A 26,934-nucleotide genomic window follows, 5' to 3' on the forward strand; every position below is an offset into this window, starting at 1 on the left:
TGTTACACGACTTTGCAAATGATCAAGATTTTTTAAGTTATGTAGTGTTGTATAACCATGATAATAAACAACTGACAAATTATAGCTTAAAACGTACTCGTAATATGAAACGTAAATTAAGTTACGAAAAATAATGATAAAATATATTTAATTATAGATATAAATTTTAATTTTATTTAATTTCACACAATAGTAGGTTTTTGAAGTGAGGTAGGTATTCAAAAACTAAATATTGTGGTAACGATATATCAGGTAAAAATGCATTTTTATTAGTTCAACCGCGTGTCGAGGTTGCAACGTATATCTTCTGTTTCCAACGTAAAGGGCAAAAACACGGATAACAAAAACAATAAGACAAACCGTAACAACATCTCCAAACGCTAAAAAAAAAAAAAAAAAAAAAAAAAAACCCTGTTAGTTTTTGTATTGCAATGTTTATGTGCATATCATTTACCACACAAAGGTAAATATTTTGTCTGTACACAAATAGCAAGTTTTTAAACATCTTTACATACTCATATAATTACAGTTAAGTTTTTATTTTTGCGAAGTTTACATGCGGCATTTGAGGATTTATCTTGCTTTGATGCTGTCTTCTCTGAATTCCATTTGAACTTTAATGCTTTTAGGTTGTAAAAGTTGCTGTCCAGGAAAAAATTCCAAGGGAACCTGTAAAATAAAAAAAAAACATCACATTTATGAGTGATAAATTATAATTATTTCTTTCTAGCTAACATAAGTTTTCAGATTCATTCAGTCTTCTTTATAACTCTTCAAGCCTCGACTCGAGCTATTTTAACTCTAATTCAATACCTTCTAGAAGAGCAAAAGCTTCTGCTTACGTTGTGAACTGCGGCAAAAGATTAAAATTAATTACGATCACAATAAGAGGTATCGAGGAAGGTTTTGGGGTTAAGTAGAAATACGGTTTTAGGTTCAAAGCTATAGGGCCAAGTCTAGTGCTGAAATTCATAAATGTATTCAGGTAAAGACTGTTATGAGCTTACAGTCTCTTCTCCCTCCCAGAAGAAAACACTTTTTGTACTGGTGTACAGTATTTAATGCTAATATATGATTCTACACAACTTAATACGTTTGGAAAGACCTATGAGCTTACAGTCTCTTCTCCCTCCCAGAAGAAAACCCTTTTTTACTGGTGTACAGTATTTAATGCTAATATATGATTTTACACAACTTAATACGTTTGGAAAGACCATTCAACAAAATTTTGTAATTTATTCATCTTACATTTGAAATTGCTTATGTGGTATACTAAAAATTCTTAATTGTACAGGTGTTTCGTCCTTAAACCATATCAATTTTCAATAAAAATAGCAATGGTAAAAACTTCTTAATCACTGCAACCCTCTTTCAAGGCACTTAAAAATATATAATTTGAAAAAAAAGTAATGTTTTAGCTAATTGTATATGTATATCGTACTCCGACATTCGTTTAACATAACCATTTTCACACCACATTCTCAAAAATGTTAAAAAGTATAACGGCATGAAAAAAATCTTTTAATTTAATGCATAGAAACTATAGCTAAAAACAAAAATAAGAATAACTAATGAAATTATTTAAAAACTTCTTTGAAGATAACTCTTGTGTTTTTAGAAGAGGAAAACTTTTTTTTTTCTCTACCCATAAATATCTTTCAACTGAACAACATATTCGATCTTGTGTTTTTTCTTTCTTTTTTTTTTTTTTTTTGAAATGTCTTCACTAGAAGATCTAATTTCCGTATTTTGTTTGTGATAAAGAAAATAAAAATGTTGCTTTAAATTTTGAGCAATTGGGAGAAAAAACATTGCTCTCTAAAGACGAGTATGAATCCTGAATCAATCCAAATCAAATTTATAGATTTGTTTGGCATTTCTTAAAATTTACTGAATGCACTTGAAACGCACAAAATTGATGGTCAGGTAGTGTAAAATGAACAAGCAACAACAAGCAGGAAGTAATTGCCTAAAATTTTTGCAGGCATACCGATTTTTTTTTATTTAGATTTTATACACATCATCAAAAGCAACATTTTCAACTGCCGTTTTTTATTTGAAAATATTATTATAATTTTAAGTTATATCTGTTTTGATTTTATGTTTGATTCTGCCTTTAATACTATGATGTTTTTAGCTCACAGTTTGTTTCAAAACGGCGAAGTTTTTTTTTTTTTCTGCATTACTTTTTTCTTCCAGAATTCGAACTAATTTCCATACGTAAACATCTCTTGTTCATAAAAAAAATATTTTACTATATTAATAAAAAGTATTTATTTTGTGTTTTATTAGAGCAGTTTCTCTTAAGTGAGGTAAAATGATCATTGTTTTAGTTTTCGCTATTTGTGCATCCCAAGGCAATGTTTATGATTTTAGATGTTCCTTTATTGCTTTTGTTTTATATTAGAAATTATTATTATTTTTTTAAACAAACGAGATACAAGTCAGCATGTCTTCTCTAGACATCTAGTGAAAAAAAGGACCCCGGTAAATCAGACAAAAAATGTCTACAGGTAAACACAGTGGTAATTTCAGTTTGTAGTTATGGAAGCTATGGCTGCTGAAAATCTTGAAAAAGACTGAACTACGGGAAAAGAAAAATAGATTGCTATAAATTCTGTTGCTTCTCCCAAATTGTCTGCTTATTGTTGGATACAGATCAAGTACAATGGGAGATACATTAGTCTTTTATCTGTCAAGTGCACGTGCAACATACTTTTTTTCGAAGTCTGTTGTAAAGTACACATTAAAAAATGTTGGTTAAGTTGTCTAGCAAAGGTTAAGTCAGTGGTTGGAAAAACTAATTTTTTTTGGAGTGAACTACAACTACAACTACTTTGTTACAAAGTAGTTGTAGTTGTAGTGTAGTTAACAACAGATACAACTCCTTTTTTTTTTAATGGAGCAACTACAAACTACTTTTGAACTGTAGTCGCTACTTTTCTACTTTTCAAAAAATAAGTAAATAAAAAGCACACACACTGTAGAGTGTTCCACAAAAATGAAAATCATTTTTTTTAAGTCTCATACCCTCTTATATTTTTCCTCTTATGTCGAAACAATTGTGAAAAAAAGTTTTATATAATTTGAACAATGGCAATCCGTGCCGACTTGCGTCTGAAACTCTAAACCAGCACTTGTATGTTAGGCCAAATCGTAAAAAAATTTATTTTTAGCAACTCGAAATTTCTCTTGATAAAACGTTGCCCCAATACCCCACCCAATTGCCCCAATACCCCTTTCATATATAATTCACCAAATTTTCAACTCGCGAAATCACCGATGTCTTCATTTTCGCGAAAATTAGTGCTTTTATAAAAACATTTATAAAAGCATTTTTTACAAAAACATTTATTCGAATAAAAATATATTTAGAACTCCTACACTTGGCATACATTTATAATTGTCTTCAAAAAAAATTTTCTTTTTTCAATTTTTCTTTTAAAAAACACAGATAAATTTAAATGAAATATTGCTTAATATTGCAGGAGAACAAAAAATTATATTTAACGCTAATTACCTACTTTATTGTTTATATTTTCCAGCTTAATAATTTCATAAAACTTACCTTACTTTTTTAAAAATACCTTACTTTTTTAATTTTTTGAAGAAAATTATACATTTTCGACCGAGAAGATGGATAACTTAAATGCTTTTTAAATTTGACTAATTGCTATTGTGGTGCATGTAGGAAATAGGGGGGCAACGTTTTATCAACAGAAATTTCGAGTTTCTAAAAAATGTTTCTTTTTTTAAATTTGGTCTAGCGATACAAGTGCTGGTTCACACTTTCAGACGGAAATCGGCATTGGTTACGTTGTTCAAATTATATGCAACTTTTGTTACAATTTTTTGACGTTAAAGGAAAAACCTAAGAAGGTGTGCGACTTGAAAAAAAACTTTCGATTTTTTTTGGAACACCCTAATACACACATTCACCATAAGAATATTGAACGAAAAAAAGGTTTAGATTCATAAATTAGCTCATCTGGAGATGGAATATTACTAAGAGAGAATTAACTCTTATTTCTTTTATATTTTTTTTCCAAAAATGTCTGTTGGAATACTCTTATACGCACTGTATAATACTGAAATGCTAGTATTTATTGTAATCTGGCAAGGGAAAATCAATATTATCCTCTTTTATAACTATTACAGTAGCTTCTTTATTTGGTGAATAGTGTAAAAGCGCTCATTTTTGCGAGACTTTAATTTTCGCGATTTTCGCGTGCCCGTCGTAATCACAAAAATGTAAGCCTCGCAAAATATTTTGTTTTTAAATTTCACTCCTTTCATATAAAATTCACAAAATTTTCAACTCGCGAAATCACCGATGTCTTCATTTTCCCGAAAATTAGTGCTTTTATAGTATTGGAACAACAATCTCTTTGAAATCTAAAACGCTCATCTACGAGACATTCTCGGCAGCCAGAAAATAAACAAAGAAGTCCCTAAATTAGCGGTTATCACTAATTCATATACTTTTCTAGTCAAGCTCTATTGAATACAAATATTGACAAAATATGAAAATTGCGATGGCAAACAAACTAATGGCGTCAAACAGATAGAACGTATGGCGTCAAATAGATATGCCTGAGATCAGCTCGTACTTTTTTAATCTTATTTCTCATTGCATCCGCTTGTGCAAAATTTGAGCCAGTCAAATTCGTTTGAACCTTGACTATTTAAAAGTAGTTTAAAGAAATCGTTACAAACTACTATTTTTTGTATCGAACTACTCACTACACTACTTTTTTTCGCAGTGTAGTGCGCTACACTACAAACACTAAAAATTGTAGCTACAACAGTAGCGTCGCTACTTGTAACGCGCTACTTTCAACTTAAAACCACACAGTCAAGTTGTAGCTATTAAAACGTAAGGGAGACCGGGTTTAGTTGTGCCAGGGGAAAGTTGTGCCATTGAGCCTCTTGACTGAGCCGATAGGTTTCAACACTCGTCGCGTCATGTGAGTGAGCAGGTTGATAGTCTCAGTGTCTTGTGTGAGTTTGGATGTGTATCGTAGGATAGTTATCAAGATAGACATATTTATTGTGTTTTCTACAGCAAAAGTACAATATGTGACCTACGTAGGAATTGTCATTGCCACTATGGATACTGAGGTACGAAAACATTACTAACGTTATTTAAATACCTAGGGATTTTTAAATAATGGCCCAAAGCGGGTATGTTTTCGAAGAACGCTCGAAAATTGTACTTTTTTGGTTTTAATCACAACAATTTCGGTTTTATTTCCTAGCAGGGTTCTTGAACTTCAAAATAAAAAGGGGTTTTTGTATTATTAAAAACCCAATATTTATTTATTATCAAACTTAACAAACATGTGAAAAACGCGCTTTGCCCTACCATTGAGGCCAGAACGGGTAAGCTTAACTAATTGTGGTTTGCTACATTTTCCAATCAAATATAAAGTTATAAGCGATTAAAATAGTTGACTAGCTACCTGCTATTATGTAAAAATATATAAAACAGTTGTACTTATCAAATTTAAAGTCAGTACATTTGTTTATAAAACATAAGGAAATAACTGAGTTAATGAATAGATTAATTGATTGCCATCCTAAAAATAACTTTTTAAAGTTATATACTTACAATATTGAAAGAGAAAATCTAACTACCAAACGACACGACCTTGAGAGTCAGGGATCTGAACGAAACTCTGGATTTAGGTTAATTCCCACTAAATATGAGCCCAGGTAAAGCAGTTTGACTGCATAGGTCCTAGTTTGGCCGTAATGGGGGTCCAAAGTTTCTAGTTTGGCTACAGAAAAGCAATGGTTTTTTCTTTGAAATAACCTTTTTTAACTCTTTTCTTGATACTGCATTGCAGTTTCACTCAACTGAATACGTTCACAGTATAGAATAAATTCCATCGCCCATACGTTGTACTAACAAGAGACGCAACAGATGTTAAAAAAGCAAATATTGTGCCAAAATTTCAAATTCTAAAGAAAACGCTATTGCAGTTCCGGGGCCAAACCAGCAAAGTTAGGCCCGAACTAAAGCCTATGTACTGAAAGTATTTTACTTGGGCTCATATCTAGTACGAATTGACTTAAATCCAGATGTTCATCCAAATTCATGACCCTCAAGTTTTTGCCGTCTGAACTGCACTGATTTGCAGAACTCCAGAATTGCAATGGCGTCTTTATTGGAATTTGAAACTTTGGGACAATATCTACCCTTGGAAGACATTCAATGTTTCTTGTCAGTACAATGGGGGGGGGGGGGGGAATATTGTGAATGCATTTAATTGATACATACAGCAATGCAAACCAAGAAAAGGGAAAAGAAAGTTTAATTTCAAAGGAAAAATAATTGGTTTTCTGGACTCAAACAGCAACTTTGCACCTCCGTTGCAGCCGAACTAGGGCCTATGCAGTCAAACCGCTATACCTGGCTTCATATCTAGTGCGAACTGACCTAAATCCAGAATTTCATCCAGATCTGTGACTCTCAAGGTCGTGCCGTTTGGTAGTAAGTCAGCACACGAGTCAAGAAATTTTAAACAAATATATGATTAAATCCTATATCCGCTTTGCCCAAAGGCACATATTTTTTTTTCAATAATTATAGCCTTAAATTAATAATTTAAAAAAAAAACGGAATGACCATCGTAGTTTATAGCTGCATAGTGTCAGAATAAAATAATATAATTGACAATAAAAAAAAAAAAAAAAATAAGGTGGTCTTCGACTAATCACTAGTTACAAAAACTTCATTTTTATAATGTATCATTTTTTTTTTATTTTAAGCCTGGTTGCGCAACGCAGCTTCACTGCAGCTTCGATGGGACTGATAATAATTCGGGGGTGTTCGGGTAAACACGACATACGTAGTCATCGCCGCTAACACACTACGGGGGAGTGGCATACGAAGGCCTACCCGCTTTGGGTCACCCTCCCCTATACTTAGAGCTGTTAATCTAAGCATTTCATTTGTTGATCATGATACTATTTCGGAAACTGTTTAGTAAAGTTCAAAATGGCGTAACACGCGGCTGGTTGTGATAAAGTCAAGGAGGCACGTTGTGTCAGTGCCACTACTTGCATCCGTCTGTTATCCATCAGAGATGAGAGCGTTGATGACCAAAATGATAGTGAAAATAATAAATATGAAGTTGTTATCAAATCCCGCACTTCAGCAATGAATTTAGCCAATGATAGTGAGAATGCAGAGCAGTCTTCAGAACAAAGAAATCTCATTGAATTAGATGAGTATATGGCAGTTGACATTATCATTGTAACAGCGGTAAGTTATATAGAAAAAAAAAAGATTAAGAGGTTTGTCGTTTCAGCAGTAGTTTAGTCTCTCAGATATGCTTATATATACGCTAGAAATTATCGACCAACCTCTTCGCAGCACTATTTATGGCGACTTTTATTACAATTACAGCGTGCAAACGCCACCTGTTGGAACTTTTTTAAACTAACTTACAAGTTCCTGTATATGATTTTTATGGGTTTCACAATAAACATACCGTTTATTCTATTCCAATATCGTCCCTTGTTGTCGAGATATTTAATTTTGAAACCAGGGAGTCCTTTGCTGGACACCCTGTAGGAGAAACAACGTTTCTAGACCTGTAGAAGACTGTATGCAAGTCTGGTTTACGTTGAAGATGGTCTTATGTCAAATGTACTAAAAAAGAAACCTTTTTTTTTTCTTTTTTTTTTTGTATTAACAGCACATCGGATGTTGAAGGCTATGGGTCTACACGTTGTATCGAAATAAAGATTAACAAGTCCAAAAATTAGTCTTAAACTGCGTTTTATTTATTTCCTGATGAACACACAATGCTAAAAATTTTCCGGAAAATTTACGGTAATTGATACTGGCATCCATGTTTCCAATAACTATTACCGTAAAAATCAAATGTTACAGCAAAGTTTTACGGTTTCCTCGGTAGGCCACAGCAACAAATTGGAGCTGGGATCGCTTATTTCTCCGGTATAAATTTCTGTAAAAATCAGCGATGCTGTAAGTCCACCATTTTACAGTAACAATTACCAGAAAATCTTCCTGAATTTTCAACAGTGCAATTTTTTCATGTGTCTCTAAAACGAGTTGCCAAGTGTTAATAGTTTAAGTAGTTCGTTGTCATTTCCTTTACAGTGTTACTGAAAGCTTGAAGGTGTTCTTTTTTGTGGTAAGAGTGTTATAAATGATTTTTGTTTTTCATTCTTAACTTAAAATATCCCATTTAATTGCGTTTCTTACATAATTTGTACATGGTACAACGTATTTGTGCGCGTTTTTTTATGTGTCACAATGTGCATGTCACTACTTTTCCCACTACGGGGCAAGTTCAGACAAACTTAGAGGCTACGCAAATGCCATTATATGTCACGAAAAACAATAAAAATGCAGAGAGTTGATTTATAAATATATTACACTACATGTTTTATATCAGTCACATCTTACGGTAATATCAAAAATGAAAATAATGTCCCTACTAGCCCCGGTATCCCCTAATTTAGAAAAAAAAATCAAACTACCTTTATAGCAATGCTCTTAGATAAACGCAAAGTAAAACAGAAAAATCGTAGTATTTTCAGGATTGTTCGCACATTAATCATAATATTTTTCGATTTTCATAAAACAACTCTTATGTAGTACAGGTTTTATAAACATGATGTATTAGGTTTTGTTTTACCTTAGTTTCAGGGCACTTCTTGATTCTGAAGTAGCTCACAATGAACGCAAGGCAAACCTTGACCTCCAGTAGAGCAAACCTCATGCCGACACAATTCCTCGGACCAGACCCAAATGGCATGTACACATAAATATCTCTCTTTCCTCGTTCTTGGGGACTAAAACTGAATGGCAAAAAATTGGGTGTAAAAGTATTTTTATCTGAACCATTTGGGAAAAATCAATTAAAAAAGACGACAAACTTCATAATTTTCCAACAAGGCACTAAATTTCTGGGAACAAAATTTTTCAAACCAACCACAAAAGTTATAGTACGGTGCAAATAGACCAAAAAAAGGCCTAACCTCAACATCCAAAGTAAAAGTTTCCTTTCACCTTCAAATTGTTCTATACAGTCCACATATTGTTTGGTAAAAAGTTACACCGTTTTCAGCGTCGGGTTTTAGGGGGAGGGGGGGGGGGAAGAAGTTGGTAAATTAGTAGTTTTATCAGTTTTTCGGAAATATTTAGACACCTATGGGATTTAGCGCAAAAAGTGCAATATACAAAATAATCTACACTAAATTACGAACAAAATGGTACTAAACATTATTTTGTTAAGTGAACGGTTCCAGAGTTACGGAGGGTGTAATAATAGAAAATTTTTGTATTTTTTTTAGATTTTTCGGAATAAATATTTATTATCACTAAGGAAACCAATTTTTTGTATGAATTGTGTTTTGTAAAAGCAAATTACGATTGTAGCGGCCGGTGGTATGTTTTGTGATAAGCCCTTGATGGAACGACAACCTCACCACCTACTCAAGGGGCTCTACTTTTAAGGGAAAAGAGCATTTCATTGGCCGCGTGACTGTATATATCTGTGGCACGGAGAAACCCGAACTTTCTCTAGACAATGCCGCAGTAAGAATGAATATATTTTCAACATAGATGATTTTTAAATATAAAAATGTGCTTAACAATTATGGTTTATAATTATATCATTTTTAATGATAAAAAGTGCAGATTTTGAAGTTTTTTCTTTAGAAAATAGGCATATTTGTCTGTATATTGCAACCATATTTTATCAAACTTTTTGAAGTCCCTAAACTGAGTTCAATACTAATATTTAATAAAAATGTAGAACGTTAAATGCGACATACTATGTGTGATAAAAGGTATTCACCAACATTCAATCCTCTTCAAACATAGCACCGTCCTCTTCTAGATCTTCGTCTATGATATTGGTGTCCCTGTGAATACATCCTAAACCTGAGCAATTACTGCTTATGCTTGAGCAGATTAGACCACTATTTCTGCACTCGCAGTTACGGACGCATTCGTCTTTGCAAACGTACACTATGGGAGAAGGTAATTTCCTGGGGAGCTGCAGAACGCATTGCTATAATTGTGGTTTCAGGTGTTCACTAATCTTCTTCCACCCCCACTGGAGCATTCTTTTTCTCATCCAGCTACTAATGGACCTGGTTTTATGTTCTATATGAATGCTGCATGGAAGCTGCTGAAGTGGTGGATAGTGCAGCCAACTTGAACAATGAATATATGGGCTGCTTTGCAATAGCCTGCAAGTAACACTGGTAGCGAAAACTGTGTAGATATTCAGTATTCTTGGCTCCAAACATCGCAAGAAGGGAATGCTTCCCTGCGTCAGCCCATAGAGCAGGAATTAAAATGGAGGAAGCAAGTCCAATCATTGGTTTAGCAAAATCTGAACCGGAGACCCCAAGTCACGTGAGTCAACAACGACAAATGGTTGGCATATTTTGCGTGAAACAAGCGAAAGAGACCTGATTTCTACCAATGCTTTGCTTTAAAATCCATCACGTGACTTGGGGCCTTGGTTTCATGAATGAAAGTCTTCACTTCTTCCATTTTATTTCTTCTCAATCCGTCAGCCACTGCACTGGGGTCAGCTTTGAGACTGCTAAAGACTAGATGCTTCATACGAAGAGCGTTGTTGGCTTGCACTTTTCTATACGGTGAAATTTTTCCCTTGTAGATAGATGATAGTGTCACATCCTGTGAAGACGTACATTGCTAATGGTACACCTTTCATATCTCCAATGCCTCGCTGAATGTCCGAAATACTGTACACCTTTTCCTGATGATTGCCTTTCTTTGGTACTACCATTTTCAATTTGTTTTCTGATGGTGTGTGAACAGTCAACAAGACTACTAAGTCCGTATCATCACCAATCACACAAAATTCAACTTCAGTCTTAGCTTTACCAATAGCTTTTAAAACTGTTAATAAGTCGACGTTACCTGATGCTTGATGAACTGTACAACCGCCTCTTCGCAAGTGCATTGTAAGGAGAGAAATAAGGCCCACTTTGTTCTTAGCGTTAGCTAGAAATTCACTTTAGTTGATAGTTACATCGATTTAGTCAATTGTTTGATTGAGTCGAAGTTTCAATATTGAAACTTTGAATAGCGACAACCCTATGATTGGAGTACTTTTACTTAGGCAACCCTATACCATTGGTTTTGTAATATTTTTACTTACATTTGTTTTATATATTTTATGTGGAAACTGGATGAGGCTAAATTTTCCATTTTTGGGCACCTCTTAGCCTCTGGCAAACCTAATTAGTTCACACACGCTACCTTACTTTCTCGTTTTCTTTACAGCTTTTATTCTTCATTTATAGCAACAATTTTGGAAACTCGATGAGGGTAAATTACTCATTTTTAGGCACTTTTTCGTCTCTGGCAACCCTGCTTAGGGACCGGAAAAAGTTAGACAACCTTACTGTAGCGTTTTATTTACAGCTTTTACTCTTCATTTATGACAAAAATTTCCGGGAAACTCGATGAGGGGTAAGTTATCTGCCTCATTGGAAACCTTTTATCCCTTGACAATATTGATTAGGGAACCGAAAAACGTAGGCAACCTTAGTTTAACCTTTTATTTCCATCTTTTGCTCTTCATTCATGGTAGCGATTTTCTGAAACTCGATGAGGGTAAATTACTCATTTTCAGGCACCTTTCAACCCCTGGCAATTCTGATTAGTTCACGTGAAAGAGGTAGAAATTCTTACTTTCATGTTTTATTTACAACTTTTACTCTTCTTATATGGTAGTTATTTTAGGAAACTCGATGAGGGTAGGTCAAGCCTAGTGGGATCTTAGACTATAACCCCATGTGGTGCCTCTTAGCTTCTTTTAGACTACAGTACAACTGTAAAATATCACTTTTTATTAAAATTGTTTAGTTATTTCTGTGAACGTAGTAGTTGTAATTTCATTTTTCATTAAAAATCTTAAAAATGTGAAAATTTTCTACTTTTTCACTCTCCGTAACTCTGGAACCGTTCACTTAACAAAATAATGTTTAGTACCATTTTGTTCGTAATTTAGTGTAGATTATTTTGTATATTGCACTTTTTGCGCTAAATCCCATAGGTGTCTAAATATTTCCGAAAAACTGATAAAACTACTAATTTAACAACTTCTTCCCCCCCCCCCTCCCCTCAAAACCCGACGCTGAAAACGGTGTAACTTTTTACCAAACAATATGTGGACAGTATACAACAATTTGGAGTTGAAGGGAAACTTTTACTTTGGATGTTGAGGTTTATGTCTAATTGCACTGTACTATTAAGGAATGACTATTGCTGAATGTTTAAACAGTGCACATTTCTGAGGTTATTAGTTTATTATTCTGAATTGTTGTTGTCGTATCTAATGACGTGCAGAGTGAGAAAGGTTTAGATGCCTCCAAAAGTCTTGATAACAAGATCTGCTAATTCTGGAGCCCGATGGCTGACCAGGATTTCAATTGGTGGTGCTCCAAGTTGGAGGATTGAGCGGATAATGGCCTGGCAATTAAAAACATGATCTCGGGGGAGGTTAGTTGTGAATGGGGACAATGCTTGCAGATGGTATAGGATTTAATATTGGTTGTTAAAATCTTCATGTCCTGATGACTGTAGAGAATTTCAATTGGTGGTGCTCCAAGTTGGAGGAGGGAGCGAATAATGGTCCGGCATTTAAAAACATGATCTGGGGGGTTAGTTGTGAATGGGGACAATGCTTGCAGATGGGATAGGATTTAATATTGGTTGTTAAAATCTTCATATCCTGAAGACTGAAGGGGATTTCAATTGGTGGTGCTCCAAGCTGGAGGAGGAAGCGAATAATGGCCTGACGATTAAAAACATGATCCGGGGTGAGTTGTAAATGGAGACAGTGCTTGCAGATGGGATAGGATTTATTATTAGTTGGTAACTCTGAATTCTTAACTCAATTTATTATCCATACGAAAAAGTAATTTCTCTCCGCGGAAAAAGTAATATAGATCAGTATGCCCTCATTCTTTTCATTTATGATTTAAAAAATACAAACAAAAAAAATGAATAAAATTAGGCATCTTATTTTATTTGATAGTAGTTCAGTTGGGACAAATGTAAACAAACTGTATCGCCATACTTGTTGTAAATTTTAAAACCTCACCATTGGTAAGTGAAGACTAGGCAAATAAAAAAATTCATTTTGACAGTTCTGCTTGTATCAAACATTTGCATATGCGACATTATTGTTAAGATGACACTAAAAAAAGGTTTTCTATTGAAGTTATGTATTCTTCCTGTATATTCTCTAGAAGCTCTACAAATGAGAAGCAAAAGGTTTCAGCTACATTTATTTATCATGTGGACATTAACTAAAACGTATTCTTATAAATTTCACGTTTACTGATGTGACCTATTTTTGATGCTCAATCACCGTATTTCATTACCATCATTGATGATGTACTCTGGGATAGTCGGAAACAGGAAAGCTTGTTATTGTTCCTAGTTTTGGAAGATTGGTTTTTGATATGAATTGCTTGGGGGTTTGTAAATAATTTACACAAACGTAACATCTAATTTAATTGCTAGTACACTTTTCTTTTTAAAAACTTTCAAATGGAATTTGAAAAAATCAGCATGACGCATGCACCAATAGGTAGGGTCTGGTGGGGTAAAGTGGTCATAAAATCGTAGGTTTTCAACTTAGGTGGATAATAAATGCAACAAATTCTTTAAACACTTCAACTTTTTTTGTTGTTATTTTACATTGCATTATTAAAGAACACGGTACATTGAATTTTAGGAAGAAAAGTATTGATTTTAGTAGTTTTACAGAACTTTCTTTTTCCTATGTTTTTATGACCACTTTACCCCATGGGGTGGGGGAAAGTGGTCATAACATGGGGTAAAGTGGTCATAGTTAAAAATAGATGCAAAACCATTATAAAGAACCCTAATACTTGTATATTTCAGTTGTTTTTATAGTTACAAGTATATTCACGAGTACATGCGTGTATACACGAATAAATACGTGTCGTGTTATACACGAGTAAACACGTTCCTATATGAGTAGATACATGTATACATCGGATACATGCATGCACGTGCCTACTCAAGTATATACATGTATATACGAGTATATAAGCATGTATACGTGATTACCTACAGGAGTGTATACGTGTCTACATGAGTACATACGTGTCACATGTATATACGTGTTACGTATATGTACGTGTCATGTGTATATACGAGTATATACGCGTATAAACGAACATCATATGCGCGTATGCACTTGTATCTCGAGAAAATACGAGCATACTTGAGTATATATGTGTATAGTAGACGTATATACGCATATATAAGTGTACATACGTACATATACGAGTATACACGAGTTAATTCGTGGATACATCCAGTGCGTCTTTGTACGTGTCTACTCACGTATATATAAAATATGGAAGCACGAGTATATACGCACGTATACGTGTAAACACGATTATGTACCTGTATAGACGTATATACGTACATTTACGTGTGTACACCAGTACATGTATGTATACACGAGAATATACGCTTATATACATGTCGGCCTACAGAGTGAATCTAAGCTCTTGGGCAAAAATCAAAGGGGTGTGAGAGGGGAGGATAAGAAGCAAAGAATCATAAGGAAGTTATAATCACTGACGCGCTACATGCACACGAAGCCAGAAACTGATGGATGCAAAGCAGGGCACAAATTTGTTGCACAAAGATGATTTCACCTAACATTTTAGTTTTTAAGAAATATTTAGAGCAGTTGTTGAAAGTTACGGTCTGTAGTAGCTTTAATACATGTATCGCAGCAAAGGCGCAGCGGCTGATGAAAGTTTTTCAAAAGTCTCGTTATTGCAACAGAGAGGGATCTGTGAATGCGACGCATGTATTACAGCTGAAGGCCGCAAATTTCATCAATCGCTTTAAAACTTTCTTAAGTCCTAAAATGTTGTGTAAAATTGTATTTGTGTTATATATATATATATATATATATATATATATATATATATATATATATATATATATATATATATATATATATATATATATATATATATATATATATATATATATTTGTGACTTTTTTTGCATCCATCAATTTCTCACTTTGCGTGCATGTAGCGCGTCAGCATTGTGTTTGTGACCATATTTCCTTATTGATTCTTGCTTCTTATTCTCTCCTCTAACACCTTTTAATAATTTGCTCAAGAATATAAACTCACCCTGTATACCTTTATATCACATGCTTGTATGTATGTATCTACTCGAGTACGTTCGCGTATATGCGTGTCTACCTGAGTATATAAGTGTTCTTATAGATACGAGTATAAACGAGCATATACGTGTTATACGTGTATAGTAGAATGTATAGCTGTATGGATAAAAAATACTTGCAGATACCCAAATACGTATTTATTGCGCATTTATGTGAATACGTCTATGTACATGTCTACACGAGTATATATGCGTATATATACGCATATACTCGTATATTTAACCCCGTTTACTGTAAAAAAATACATATTAAGTAAAATTAATATTTAATATGTATCTGCCTTATACCTAAAGATTAAGTGACATTAGAAGAATAATATTCGTTAAGCCTAATATTATGACCACTTTACCCCATCTTACTTAAATTGTTCTAAAAAGTTATCTAAAATAGATTCAGCTAACTGCTAATGAGTAAGAGTTCTCGAGACAGGTAGGAAGCTTCCTGTATAGTCAATCTGTTCCAAATTCTAACAAACAAAATTTCCCAAGAATGTTAAAATAGGTGTTTAGATTTTAAAATTTTTCATATTCACGCAAAATATTTTTTTTTACCGAATTAAATTTTGCCAGTTGTAAAATTTCGTATTCAAAATGTAGTTTCTAACTGCCTTACTCTAAAGTAAAATTTTTACATCCATTCGAACATTTATTTCCAAGCTATAGCCATTTATTTGACGTATGACCACTTTACCCCATTGACCACTTTCCCCCACCAGACCCTAAAAGATGAAATATTGCTGTTGTAGAAATTTTAAATCTTCAAAACTTATTCCGCATATTACAGCTATCTGCCAGGATCTCTCGTGAGAAAGGATATTATTGTTTAAATCAATCCCCTTATCTTTGGGGTAAATGGAAACACGCTAAAGTAAATGTAAACTGCTTTTTTTTAAAGAAAATATGCTCACTAAGCAAAAATTTTCATACCAGTTACTCAGATAATATACTTTTAGATACAATGTGCAAAAATTAATCTCAGAAATTTATCCAATAACAGGGGATGGATCTAAATTTGAAACATTGAAATACAACTTTTCTTTACCTCAAATGACCCTCATGGAATGTGGTTAAAACAAATCAACGCACGCTGCTAGCGTTAATGTTTCCATTGTTGCTTTTTTTAATTTGCAAGCATAATTATACAGTGAACTGTTTTTGTATATTTTTTTTAATGTGCAAAAAAACCTCACTTGTTTTTAAAAATAAAATTGCATTAACAAAGAAAATAGTTGTCAACAAAGGTATACATTGGGAACCAACTGAAACAACGCAATAATGTTTCTTATAGTTTAAACAAGGAAATGTATCTCCATAGCGCAAAAAGGGGAAAGCATAACCATTGAAAGGTTTTGTAAGTTTTTCGGAAAACAATCCACTTATCGCTTTCAGCGAACTTAGTCAGAAGTGCAACTGTCACAGACATGGTAGTCGTAGAGTTATTTTGATGATTTTAAGTAATTTCGATGATAACCTTTTTGATCATTCGTAGTTTGGTAATTATTTTTCGGGAGAATTAAAGGAAAGGAGCTATGTTTTTTTTTTGGATAATAAAGAGAAAATTATATCCTTTTTTTCATTTTAAACTAATTTATTTAGACCGGGAAAAAAACATGAGCTGTTGGCAAGATATGAAACTGATAATTGAAAATACGAAAAAGAGAAGGTCCTCTCTTGTTATTCGAAGATAATACATGTTAAAATTTTAAAATGATAGAATTGTTGCAAATATTTATGGAGATTAAAGTAAGACATATTATTAATTATAAACATAAGAAAGAAGAAATGAGTGAAGATCTAAGCAGATAATATTTCAGTACAAAAAAAATGACGCCCCGTCAATAAAATAGTTTAAAAAAGTTTGATACACAAAATAAATAAATTAATTAATTAATAAAAGAAGCTGAATTTACCATACATTTTAATAATTTGAAATGAAAAAAAAAATCCATGAACACCAAACTATTGTAAAATCAAATAGAACTTAACCCGAGATTGCTCGCGCAGGGTGTGACATACCCACCTCTTCGCTTTCAGTTATATTTCTCCCCACCTTTTTTTTTTTTTTTTTTTTTTTTTGGAAGTGGACGATTCCTTGAGTTGCTGATCCATAGGTCATAACCTTGAAGGGGTAGAAACGGTGGGGACATTCTAAAATTAGTTTCGTTGGAATTGACTTCTACGGGTGTATCATACCCTGCGCGAGTATTTCTGCTACGGTTCTGAACTACTGATATTTTCCCTTAACAATCCACACTAATTTAAAATAAAAATTCATTTATAAGTTTTTTTAAAAAATTCAGATAAGTTATGCATTAAATAAGCAGTTCGCATTAAATGTATTTGAATTTCAGAAGAAAATATTTATTTACCGATCAGGATTGAATTTTTCTGGATCTGGAAAATATTTCGGATCTTTATGCAAAGCAATTGATGGAATGGTTACCAGCATACCTTTCGGTATTGTTATTCCCATAACGCCCAGCTCATAATCTTCATCTGCGGTTCTTTCCAGTCTATTTTACAGAAAACAAACCACAGAAACCTTTTAGAAACTGAAAGTTAAAAACTATAACATTTGCAGATTGTTTGGATGAAACTTAATTTTAATTCACCACAGCTAAAAATGCATTTTTTAAAGAAAAGGTTTCTTTTTTAACCAAGCATAAAGCACAAATATTTAAAATGTTTTTCACATTCTTTAGTAAATTAAAAAAAATTGTAAGTTTGAACATTTGATTTGCGAAAACATCTAAAGTAATGGAAATAGCTTTACCTAGTGGCTGGAGGATATAAACGTAGAGTTTCCGAGATGACACAATCAAGATACTTCATACTTTGCAGGGCTTCGTAATTCAATTCTCCCTGGGAAAAATATCGTGAATAAAAACCCAAAATTATAATCCTCTTGTACAATACATCACATTATACTTCACTCTCTGTTTACGATATGTATGTTTGGTATTTTTACATATGAGAAATAATAATACCCGATTGTATTTTGTTTTGTAGAAGTTTGAATCAATGCTCTGTTTATGAATACTCATTATAATCACCAAATTTTAAATTTATACAGAAGTATGATTTATTTTTTGTTTTTCTAATTATGTCGGTGTAAAAGTAAATCATATACAATTTCGTTATAATTGCGACACTACTTCTGCTGAGAACTTCGTTTCAAAAATTTAACATTGTATTAAGCTTTCTCGATTATCCGACATAATTGCTCTCTTATTTAAGGGAGACCGGGGCAAGATGACGAGGCGGACAACATGACGATAGTCTTATTTTTTGCGTTTCTCACTAGGAAACAGCATCACCTGGATACTACTGGCTCTCCTATAGGCTGTTCGTTCATCAATAGTATAAAGACGGTGAAATTATCATATTTGTAGTAGTTCCGAAGCTCTGATTATTTACCGCTGCTACGTTATACCTTTTATGCATGTGTAAATAAGCTCTGCTAAAGATACAAGAATGATAGATTGTTTCTCTTTAGTATTTATGAGTAACACTTAGTTTATATACTGCCTATTACCATGAATAAACGTCAATTAATTGCCTTCCTTTATGGCAATGAAGGCGAATCCCTTCAAACAGGCAGTCCGGGGCATGATGACGGGCCGAAACACGGGGCAAGATGACAATACTTCTTCTAAACAAGGCCTGCTTGTAAAGAGGAATATTTTGAACCTCCAACAGAAGAATGGTTCTAGTGCTGCAATGCCAAGAGTGGTGGCGTGAGGAATGTTCCAATTATGAAAATGGCATTTTTATTTGTGACTATTGTTAGCTGCACAATTAAACACTTCAACGTTACTTTGCAATTCATTACGCTTAATTTGATGCTTTGTAAGATGTAAAAACAGAGTAAAAATTTGTTAAAATATATAATATATTCAAAAAATAAACTGTGTTCAACCTTTTTCAGTGTTGTCATCTTGCCCCGAAGCCAAAGTCATCTTGCCCCAGTACTTGGACAAGATGACACTCTGTTAAGGTTATGAAAAAATAAAAATATCCTTCATTTATTTCATTTGAAAAATTTATTGGTACTATATTTAATACTATAAAGGACAACTCTAACAGCTCATGTAAAGGAAATTTTATTATCCTTAAAAATAAATTAATAAACATCAAAAATTAATAGCATAAGTTTCTTGTCCCAGTCTCCCCTACAAGGACAGGCTATTAATTTAAAGGACTGAACTAACTGCAAGAGAACGAAAAGCTGGAAGATGGCGTAAATGATTGCATGTTGAAGAGCATTTTCTTGCGCATGTGCAGTGCAATCAGTGCCATTCTGAAGTAATTGGTTCTTTTGCATCCAGCGTGCGTACGGACCTTGCAGAATCTAAGCCGCTAGCAGTTGAGTATTAGTAGTTTCCTTTGAGTAAAAGGTTATTATGCTAAATTAGGCTTATGGACAGGTACGGTGGACTCAAAGAACATTCAAAGAACATCCGCACTGTTTCGACACCACCCCATTGAAGCATACGCATATCGTCACCTTAGAGAAAGAGTAAGATCTAATCCCAGGAATAGGAGTAAGATACCAGACTGTTTGCTTTATGATGGCTGATGAAGGTTAAGTCTCTCGCAATCATAACTAGCTCCGAGATGATGTTACAAATTAAAATCTCTGGGGTGCTATATCCGGGGGAATTCGGTCCCTGGTCTGGATTAAAAAAACTGAGCCAAAGACTCACCAAAGCAAGGGAGTGTAAAGAAGATACATACATTTCCCCCTACACTTTATAACAAAGCATGTTTCTGGCACAGAAATAAAACCGAGGAACGTTCCCCATTACCAAACATTTTTTTTTTCGTCTAATGGGGGTTGCGTTTTAGGCTTTTTAGCCTTTAGCAGACCTAGTGCGATCACCTGATACGGCATCCAGTCTTTCATGTGCTACCATTAAGGCGCGGATGTCAATGCAGGAGTAATTTGGATGCCCAGTTTCCACCAGATGGAGGCACCAAAAATCTCTTTGATGCGAAATTTGCACTAAGAATTTTAATTTTGCTGATGGAGTTCTAAGCCAAACGAATACCAAAGGGATCTTTTACATGCCGCATAATCATACGACATGGGCGTTGATGATTTTCTGCATCTCGAAAATCCACCGACTGACCACCGCAGATCAGAACCTGGGTTCACAGGCGTAGAAGGCCAGCGCCTAACCATCACGGTACCAGCCGGCTCCATCACCAAACATAAAAATGTTAATAATGGAAGATGGTTTTCTGTTTATATCCTAGCAACAATGATTGGAATTTTAATTTACTTAATATTCATCTGCCATAAAAGGACATTTGGCATATTTCACAGCCATTTCTAATGTTGGCAATTAGCGTAATTCATTTAGTTTAGCTCACCTTTGAACCAAACTTGCACTTGCAATGGTTATAGTTAACCACGATCAGTTTATCAGAAAATATAAAACGTAAGTAATAAACTGAACAGCCTTATTTTCGTTAAGGATCTCAGATATTTTATTTCCTATGTATTTTTAAAAAAATTTCTCGCTTAAATAAAGTAAATGTTCTTTTTATGGGGAGGAGGGGAGTCAACAAGTGTAAGTAAACACATCTCATAGTTTTCAGGAAAGCTAGAAAAATCAAGAAGCCGATTCATCAGAGCAAAGCTGCTACCGTACAAACACGAGATGCGGAAAGTCCACTTATTACTTTGAGCGTACTGTTTCATAGTCTTAGTGAAATCAGCAGTCAATCAGACTGTCCAAAAGGCAGTTAAGAATAATGAGAAGTATTTCGTTTGGAATAATAATAATTATTTAAAAAAAAACTAATCATTAAGCTTTCACTTCAGATCAAAATATTAAATAGTACATATTAGTACAATTAGTAGCCTGAGCGAATGTTTCAACAACATGTTGACTGCTAGTTTAGTTTTCTATAATTATTGAAAAGTCATCATTAATTGTTTTATTGCAGAATAAAAGCTGCAATCAAGAAATGGTTTTTATTTATTTTTCTACTGTCGAAATTTAAAAGTAAAAATGGAATGACTAAACTGTAAAAATTAATACGTACTGAATAGCCGTTGCATTATGATCACCGGCTCAATAACGTATTATGCAACCTTTGGTATCAAAATAGTTGCAACTTGCTTTGCTATGTTCACCACAAGTGCTTGAATGAAGAGCAGAAATAAGTTATAACAAATGTCTGAGAAAAGAAGTAGCACACACTCGAAATATTCAACCATGGTGGAGTTTGCTCGTTTAGCTACATTTCTATGAATGACCAAATGTGCTCCATCGATTTAAGATCCGGTGGGTTAAGTGGATAAGACATTAATTGAAATTCTTAAATTTTGCTACTCAAGCCTCACAATATGAGCGTCACCTTGTTGGATGAATGAATTTCCAGTTTCACGGCCATTTTTGATATTGGCAATTTTTAAGCTCAGAGCGTAATTCATCTAGTTTAGCTCACCTTTGAACCAAACTTGCACTTACGCCGGTTATAATTAACCACGGTCAGTTAATCAGGAAATATAAAACGTAATTAATAAACTGAGCAGCGTTATTTTCGTTAAGGATCTCAGATATTTTATTTCCTACGTATTTTAATAGTTTTTTCCCGCTTAAATAAAGTAAATGTTATTTTTATGGGGAGGAGGGGAGTCAACAAGTGTAAGTAAACACACCTCATCGCTTTCAGAAAAGCAAGAAAAACCAAGCAGCCGACCCATCAGAGCAAAACTGTTACCATACAAACACGAGATGCGAAAGTCCACTAATTACTTAGAGCGTACTCTTTCAAATTCGTTGTGAAATAAGCAGTTAATTAGACTGTCCAAAAGGCAATTAAGAATAATGAGAAGTATTTCCTTTGGAGTAATAACAGTTATAAAAAAAAAGCTTTCACTTCAGATTAAAAAATTAAATAGTACATATTAGTACAATTAACAGCAGTGGCGAATGTTTTAACAACTTGTTGACTGCTAATTTAGTTTTCTATTTTTACTGAAAAGTCATCATTAATATTTTAATTGCATAATAAAAGCTACAATCAGTTGCTCAGATAAACGCCATGTAATGGTGCGATTGATCCGCAACTATGTTCAGACACTCCACAGCTTTCATAACCTGCTCTGTCGCAACTAGTGATAGCAATACCGGTATACCCAATACCGGTATTTCGAGCTATTTTGCAATTTTGAAATACCAGTATTTGCTGAGGTAAAATACCGGTATTTTCGGTATTAGCTGAAAATAATAAATATCTTTCAATTAAAGATGTTTCAATTTAACTTATTAGATATCTATTGTTATTTTAAAGGTACATACCTTTTTCAATGAGACAGTGCCAAAATCAATCTATTGATGTAAAACACGTGGCTTCAAAAGCAAGAATTTATAGAATATCAGTGGACGAAAGTTTTTCGTACGTTTATATGCACCATGTTTTTATTTTTTAAATATCCTTGATTGCTCACTTGCCCTTTTGTAAAAGCTAATTTCAGTTACGAATGTATTTGTGCTATGAATAATATATACTAAACATCTGTTGAAACAATATTTAATGACAGATGTTTTTTTTTAATATTTGACTCAACTGTACTGAATTTTGAGAAAATCCTTTTCTTGGTAGCATAACAAAGGGTAATTCGTTCTCACCGGGATTAGTATGCTGTTCTTCTCACTATTGAGCTGTATACTTGGCGAGGTAACACTTAGCAATTATATTGTACCTAAAAAAATTTACATAGAGGGAAGGCTTAATCCCCTGGAACATATTTTCATATATTGACATAACTACAGAATTTTGAAATGAAAACGAAAACGAAAAAGGAGATAAAAACAAAAAAGATCAAGTTTAGTGAAGTTCATCATAAATTTCAAACCGAAGGGTTAATAAAACACAAACACAAGCCTGTCCTGATCAAGAGAAAGTTGTTGAAGATGATGTTAATATTCGAAAAGAATTGTCTCTCGAAGAGCAGTTACAACTGGGTGTATTAACAATAAGAATTTTTAAAAATACTGCACACACTAGAAAAGAAACACGCGCGATATTAACAGTACCACCGCCCAGCAGGAATTCAGAAACAGTATTTTCAACTACAGAAAATCGGTACACTAAAACGAGTTCCATGCTTACTGACAGTTCAATATGTGTAATATATTTCTTATTATAATTGGTTTCTTATTATAACATTTGTTCCTTCTTATTTTATATTTGTTCAAACTTAATTTCCTTAAATAATGTACTTTTTGCACAAAATTATGAAATAATACAAATAAACAATTTTTTTTGATAATTTATTGAGAAATTCCAAATACCGGTATTAATACCGGTATTCCGGTATCACGTTTTAAAAATACCGAATACCGGTATTGCATATTTGGTCCGGTATTGCAATCCCTATCCGCAAGTAAGCGGCCCATAGACACTCATGAGGACGTTTCCCAATGCATAATAATGCCAACACCAGCTTGTGCACAACCTGCTGCTCATGAGGTGATCAACTGTTCACCGGGAGGAAGGCAAACACTAACACGACCATGGAAGTGGCGAAGGAGAAATGGAGCTAATTCCGACGACGCAACTCTCATCCACATAGTTCTTGGTCCAGTCTCGATGTTCCCGGGCCTACTATGGGCTTTGTCAATAATGACGATCAAAATAAACATACGAGTGACTGCGTCATTCCCCCATAGCCAGAAATGTCCTCTGAACTGTGTATTCTAAAACCCTTGTACTTAATACTGCAATGTACTTGGTTGTGACCTTAGTTACTGTCTGGCGTCGCTTTTGCTTTTTAAAGTGAGACAGTGTCCGACAGTTGTTTTCTTTTGTGACTCAGGAATGTCAAGTACCTTAGCTCCTGTTGCAGGTTTCACTGTCATTTGTCCGCTTTTTTTAAATACTAACAAAGATAGATCATGGAAAATCTTACAAGTCATCCAGTTTCGAAGGTACTCGTTCTGATACATCGAACCATTACAATCTATCCTCCAACAAATTCGCTTAAATTAGCTACAATCGTTGCAAAAGTAAGTGCAAGAATAATTCCTTATCTTCTCTAAATTCAGTTAACTACCCTTCCCCTTCAATAACATGCTCGCCTCCTCCTCCAGACGATTTCAGTAAAATGTGACGGTTGTAATAATGTTTTGCCTCTTCAGTGTAGAAATTTATTTCATGCAGTATACTAAACACGCTTTGAAAGAAGTAAAACGTTTACTCAAAGAAGATATTGCTCCGAAACTATCAATATATTTAACGTTAATGCTTAAATACTTATGTGTGTATTTTGCTAATTATGCATCGCAATAGTTGAATAGTGTTTAAATAAACGTATAAGTGTCAGCACCAAAATTAGTTATATCGAAAGTCCGAATAAAATATTGAATAAAAAAAAGTGTTATGGGCAAAGCAAAATATCTTCTCTGCAAATTCAGTGTTAAACTGCAGAAAAAAAATTGCTTATATTTTTACTAATCAGCCCTTAATTCTAAGATCTAATTTCAACTTACACTTGTAGAACTTAAGGTGTCACTGATCTCAGAAAACAACTTGTCTTGGACATCTGGATTGATTGCTAATAGATAAGAAGCGAATGACAATGTAGATGCTGTGGTATCGTATCCAGCAAGGAGGAAAAGAATACTTTGCGCAACCAGCTCAACGCTGGATAATTCTAGGAGAAAGCACAAAAAGAACACAAAGTTATCTGTAATTTCAGTACTTTTATAGCTAAAATAATTATGTTGAAAAATGAATCAAAATTTGTATATACGTGACTACAAGTGCAAGCTTATACTACAGAACAGTAACAATTTTCTCTATGGCTACTTAACTATTATCAAAACAGCAACACTACTGTTAAAAAGTATTTGTACAATATTTTTACTTTCTTAATTCAATAAAATCCCAAGCAGTCATTACAGCCATGTTTAGATTATTAGTCACAAGTGGCCTTTATTTTAAAAATCATTTCTAACTCATGTGTTTTTTCTGATATATACACGAAATATTTCGTTGAAATCTTTATTAATGGTTTTTTCTTCACTGCTCTTGACCATGGTCTGGGTGTAATCACGAAGTACTCAACTGAAACCAGAACTCAATAGAACTCAACGTTTACACGAATATTTATTATTTTTGTATTGGAATCATTCAATGTCAAGTGTCCCCGTGGTCCCAATCCGATCATCTCCGAATTATATGAAAATTTACAAAGGGGCAAAGAAATTAACGTATGCAATTTTTCAGCTTTGTAGATCCAAGGAGGATCTATAAAGTGCTCCAAAATGGCGGATAATCTTTTTGAAACGAATTGCCATATTAGTGCTAAGATTACAGAAAATGCTGTCACACTGAAGGCCTGATATATTTGAAAGCTTAAAGAATACTTTTGACTTTTAATAAGTTCTAGTAATTGTGCGTGTTTGAGGAATATTCTTTTTTCTGACGTATCCTGTTTTTCTCTTCATTTTGAAAATAGGCGTAGTTTCATCCCGCCGTTCGTGAAAAGAAGTGTCAGGTTTGGCTGTTGGAAAGGGATGGTCTACGCTCTGATCTCAATATTCAAAATGGAGCAGCGACCCCAGCCACTGTTATGGGAATAAAATCTTCAGCCCTATCGTAGTCCCTTACACTATAGCTATTGGATGTGACTTCATGATAATAGACGACAATTCCAAGTCACATCGTGTTAACTTGGTGAATGATTCCCTTTCGAAGGAAAAAATGATATGAATGGAAATGCCAGCTTGTTCTGCGATCAGGAACATGAACATTTTTTTTTTTTTTTTTGGTTTTTGTTTTTTTAAACTTTTAAAGGTATGGCTTGAATGCAATAAATAAAAAATATCTTCTCCCCTCTGTTTGTCCCTGAAAGGACCATCAACTGAATATGAGCATTGTTTTAAGGAAATTAATGGGGCAGCACCACTTCTAAGACTTTTAAAACTTTAATTTTCAACTGCATATAACCACCTGTTAAAAACGAAAATGGTGTAAAATAACGCTTTTTTATTCATTTCAAAAATTGTAACTGTTATTACTATTATTACTACCTTTATTTGTATTATTGTTTTAATGGGTCTGAAAAAGGTAAATACAACTCACTTTTGTCACCGAAGGTTTTCAATACTTGCTCATGGTCCTCTTCTTTTCCATAGTTTTCTGTCAGATCTTCCTTCTCATGAACAGTTTGAGACTTTTTATCCTCATCATCTTTTACTGTATCCATCATTAACTGAAGAAAATCGTTTCTCACCTGTAAATGCGTATATATATATATATATATATATATATACAGAGAGAGAGAGAGAGAAGAAAGCACCAATGACCCGCTTGCAAGTTTTAGAAGCAAAAGAAAAAAAAAGAGGGAAATAATCTATGTCTACTGAAAGTCCTCCATCTTTGGTATTTAGCTTAATATTTACTAATGTGAGACGCCCCATCCCTAGATATTTTAGAACTGAAAATTCGGCACGATTTACTTAATTGTAAAATGTTAAAAGACTAATGCTAGAAATAAAAAAAAGTGAGGTTTCTCGAAAAGGCAAACATTAACCTAATACTGGTGCATTGAAAGCTATACTCTCGGTTAGAATGATGTATGATGATTTAAAGGCAATTGCACTTTATAATTTAAAATTATTATTCTGCCGTGAGAA

General features: G+C 33.7%; 1 protein-coding gene across 1 annotated transcript; it reads right to left on the reverse strand.

Annotated features, from left to right (window-relative positions):
• LOC129222144 (cytochrome P450 3A19-like) lies at positions 1 to 26,527 on the reverse strand. The gene is made up of 6 exons (XM_054856599.1): positions 26,381 to 26,527; positions 24,784 to 24,947; positions 18,048 to 18,136; positions 17,644 to 17,787; positions 8,676 to 8,838; positions 1 to 669 (listed from the first exon to the last, which is right to left on the reverse strand). Exons 1-6 carry the CDS (start codon positions 26,505 to 26,507, stop codon positions 574 to 576), a joined length of 783 nt encoding a protein of 260 aa, XP_054712574.1. The 5' UTR covers positions 26,508 to 26,527; the 3' UTR covers positions 1 to 573.
• Between the last annotated feature and the right edge of the window lie 407 nt (positions 26,528 to 26,934).

The sequence above is a fragment of the Uloborus diversus genome, chromosome 5 (assembly GCF_026930045.1).
Source record: "Uloborus diversus isolate 005 chromosome 5, Udiv.v.3.1, whole genome shotgun sequence".
Lineage (NCBI taxonomy): Eukaryota > Metazoa > Arthropoda > Arachnida > Araneae > Uloboridae > Uloborus > Uloborus diversus.

What these genes read in the sequence shown, in the direction of transcription:
- LOC129222144 (XM_054856599.1), bottom strand. Translation starts at nt 26,507, where the DNA reads ATGATGGATACAGTAAAAGATGATGAGGATAAAAAGTCTCAAACTGTT. An exon ending in TTATATCCTCCAGCCACTAG is followed by an intron (nt 17,788 to 18,047) that starts GTAAAGCTATTT and finishes TCTGTAAAATAG; the next exon opens with ACTGGAAAGAACCGCAGATG. An exon ending in AGAAGTGCCCTGAAACTAAG is followed by an intron (nt 670 to 8,675) that starts GTAAAACAAAAC and finishes TTTATTTTACAG; the next exon opens with GTTCCCTTGGAATTTTTTCC.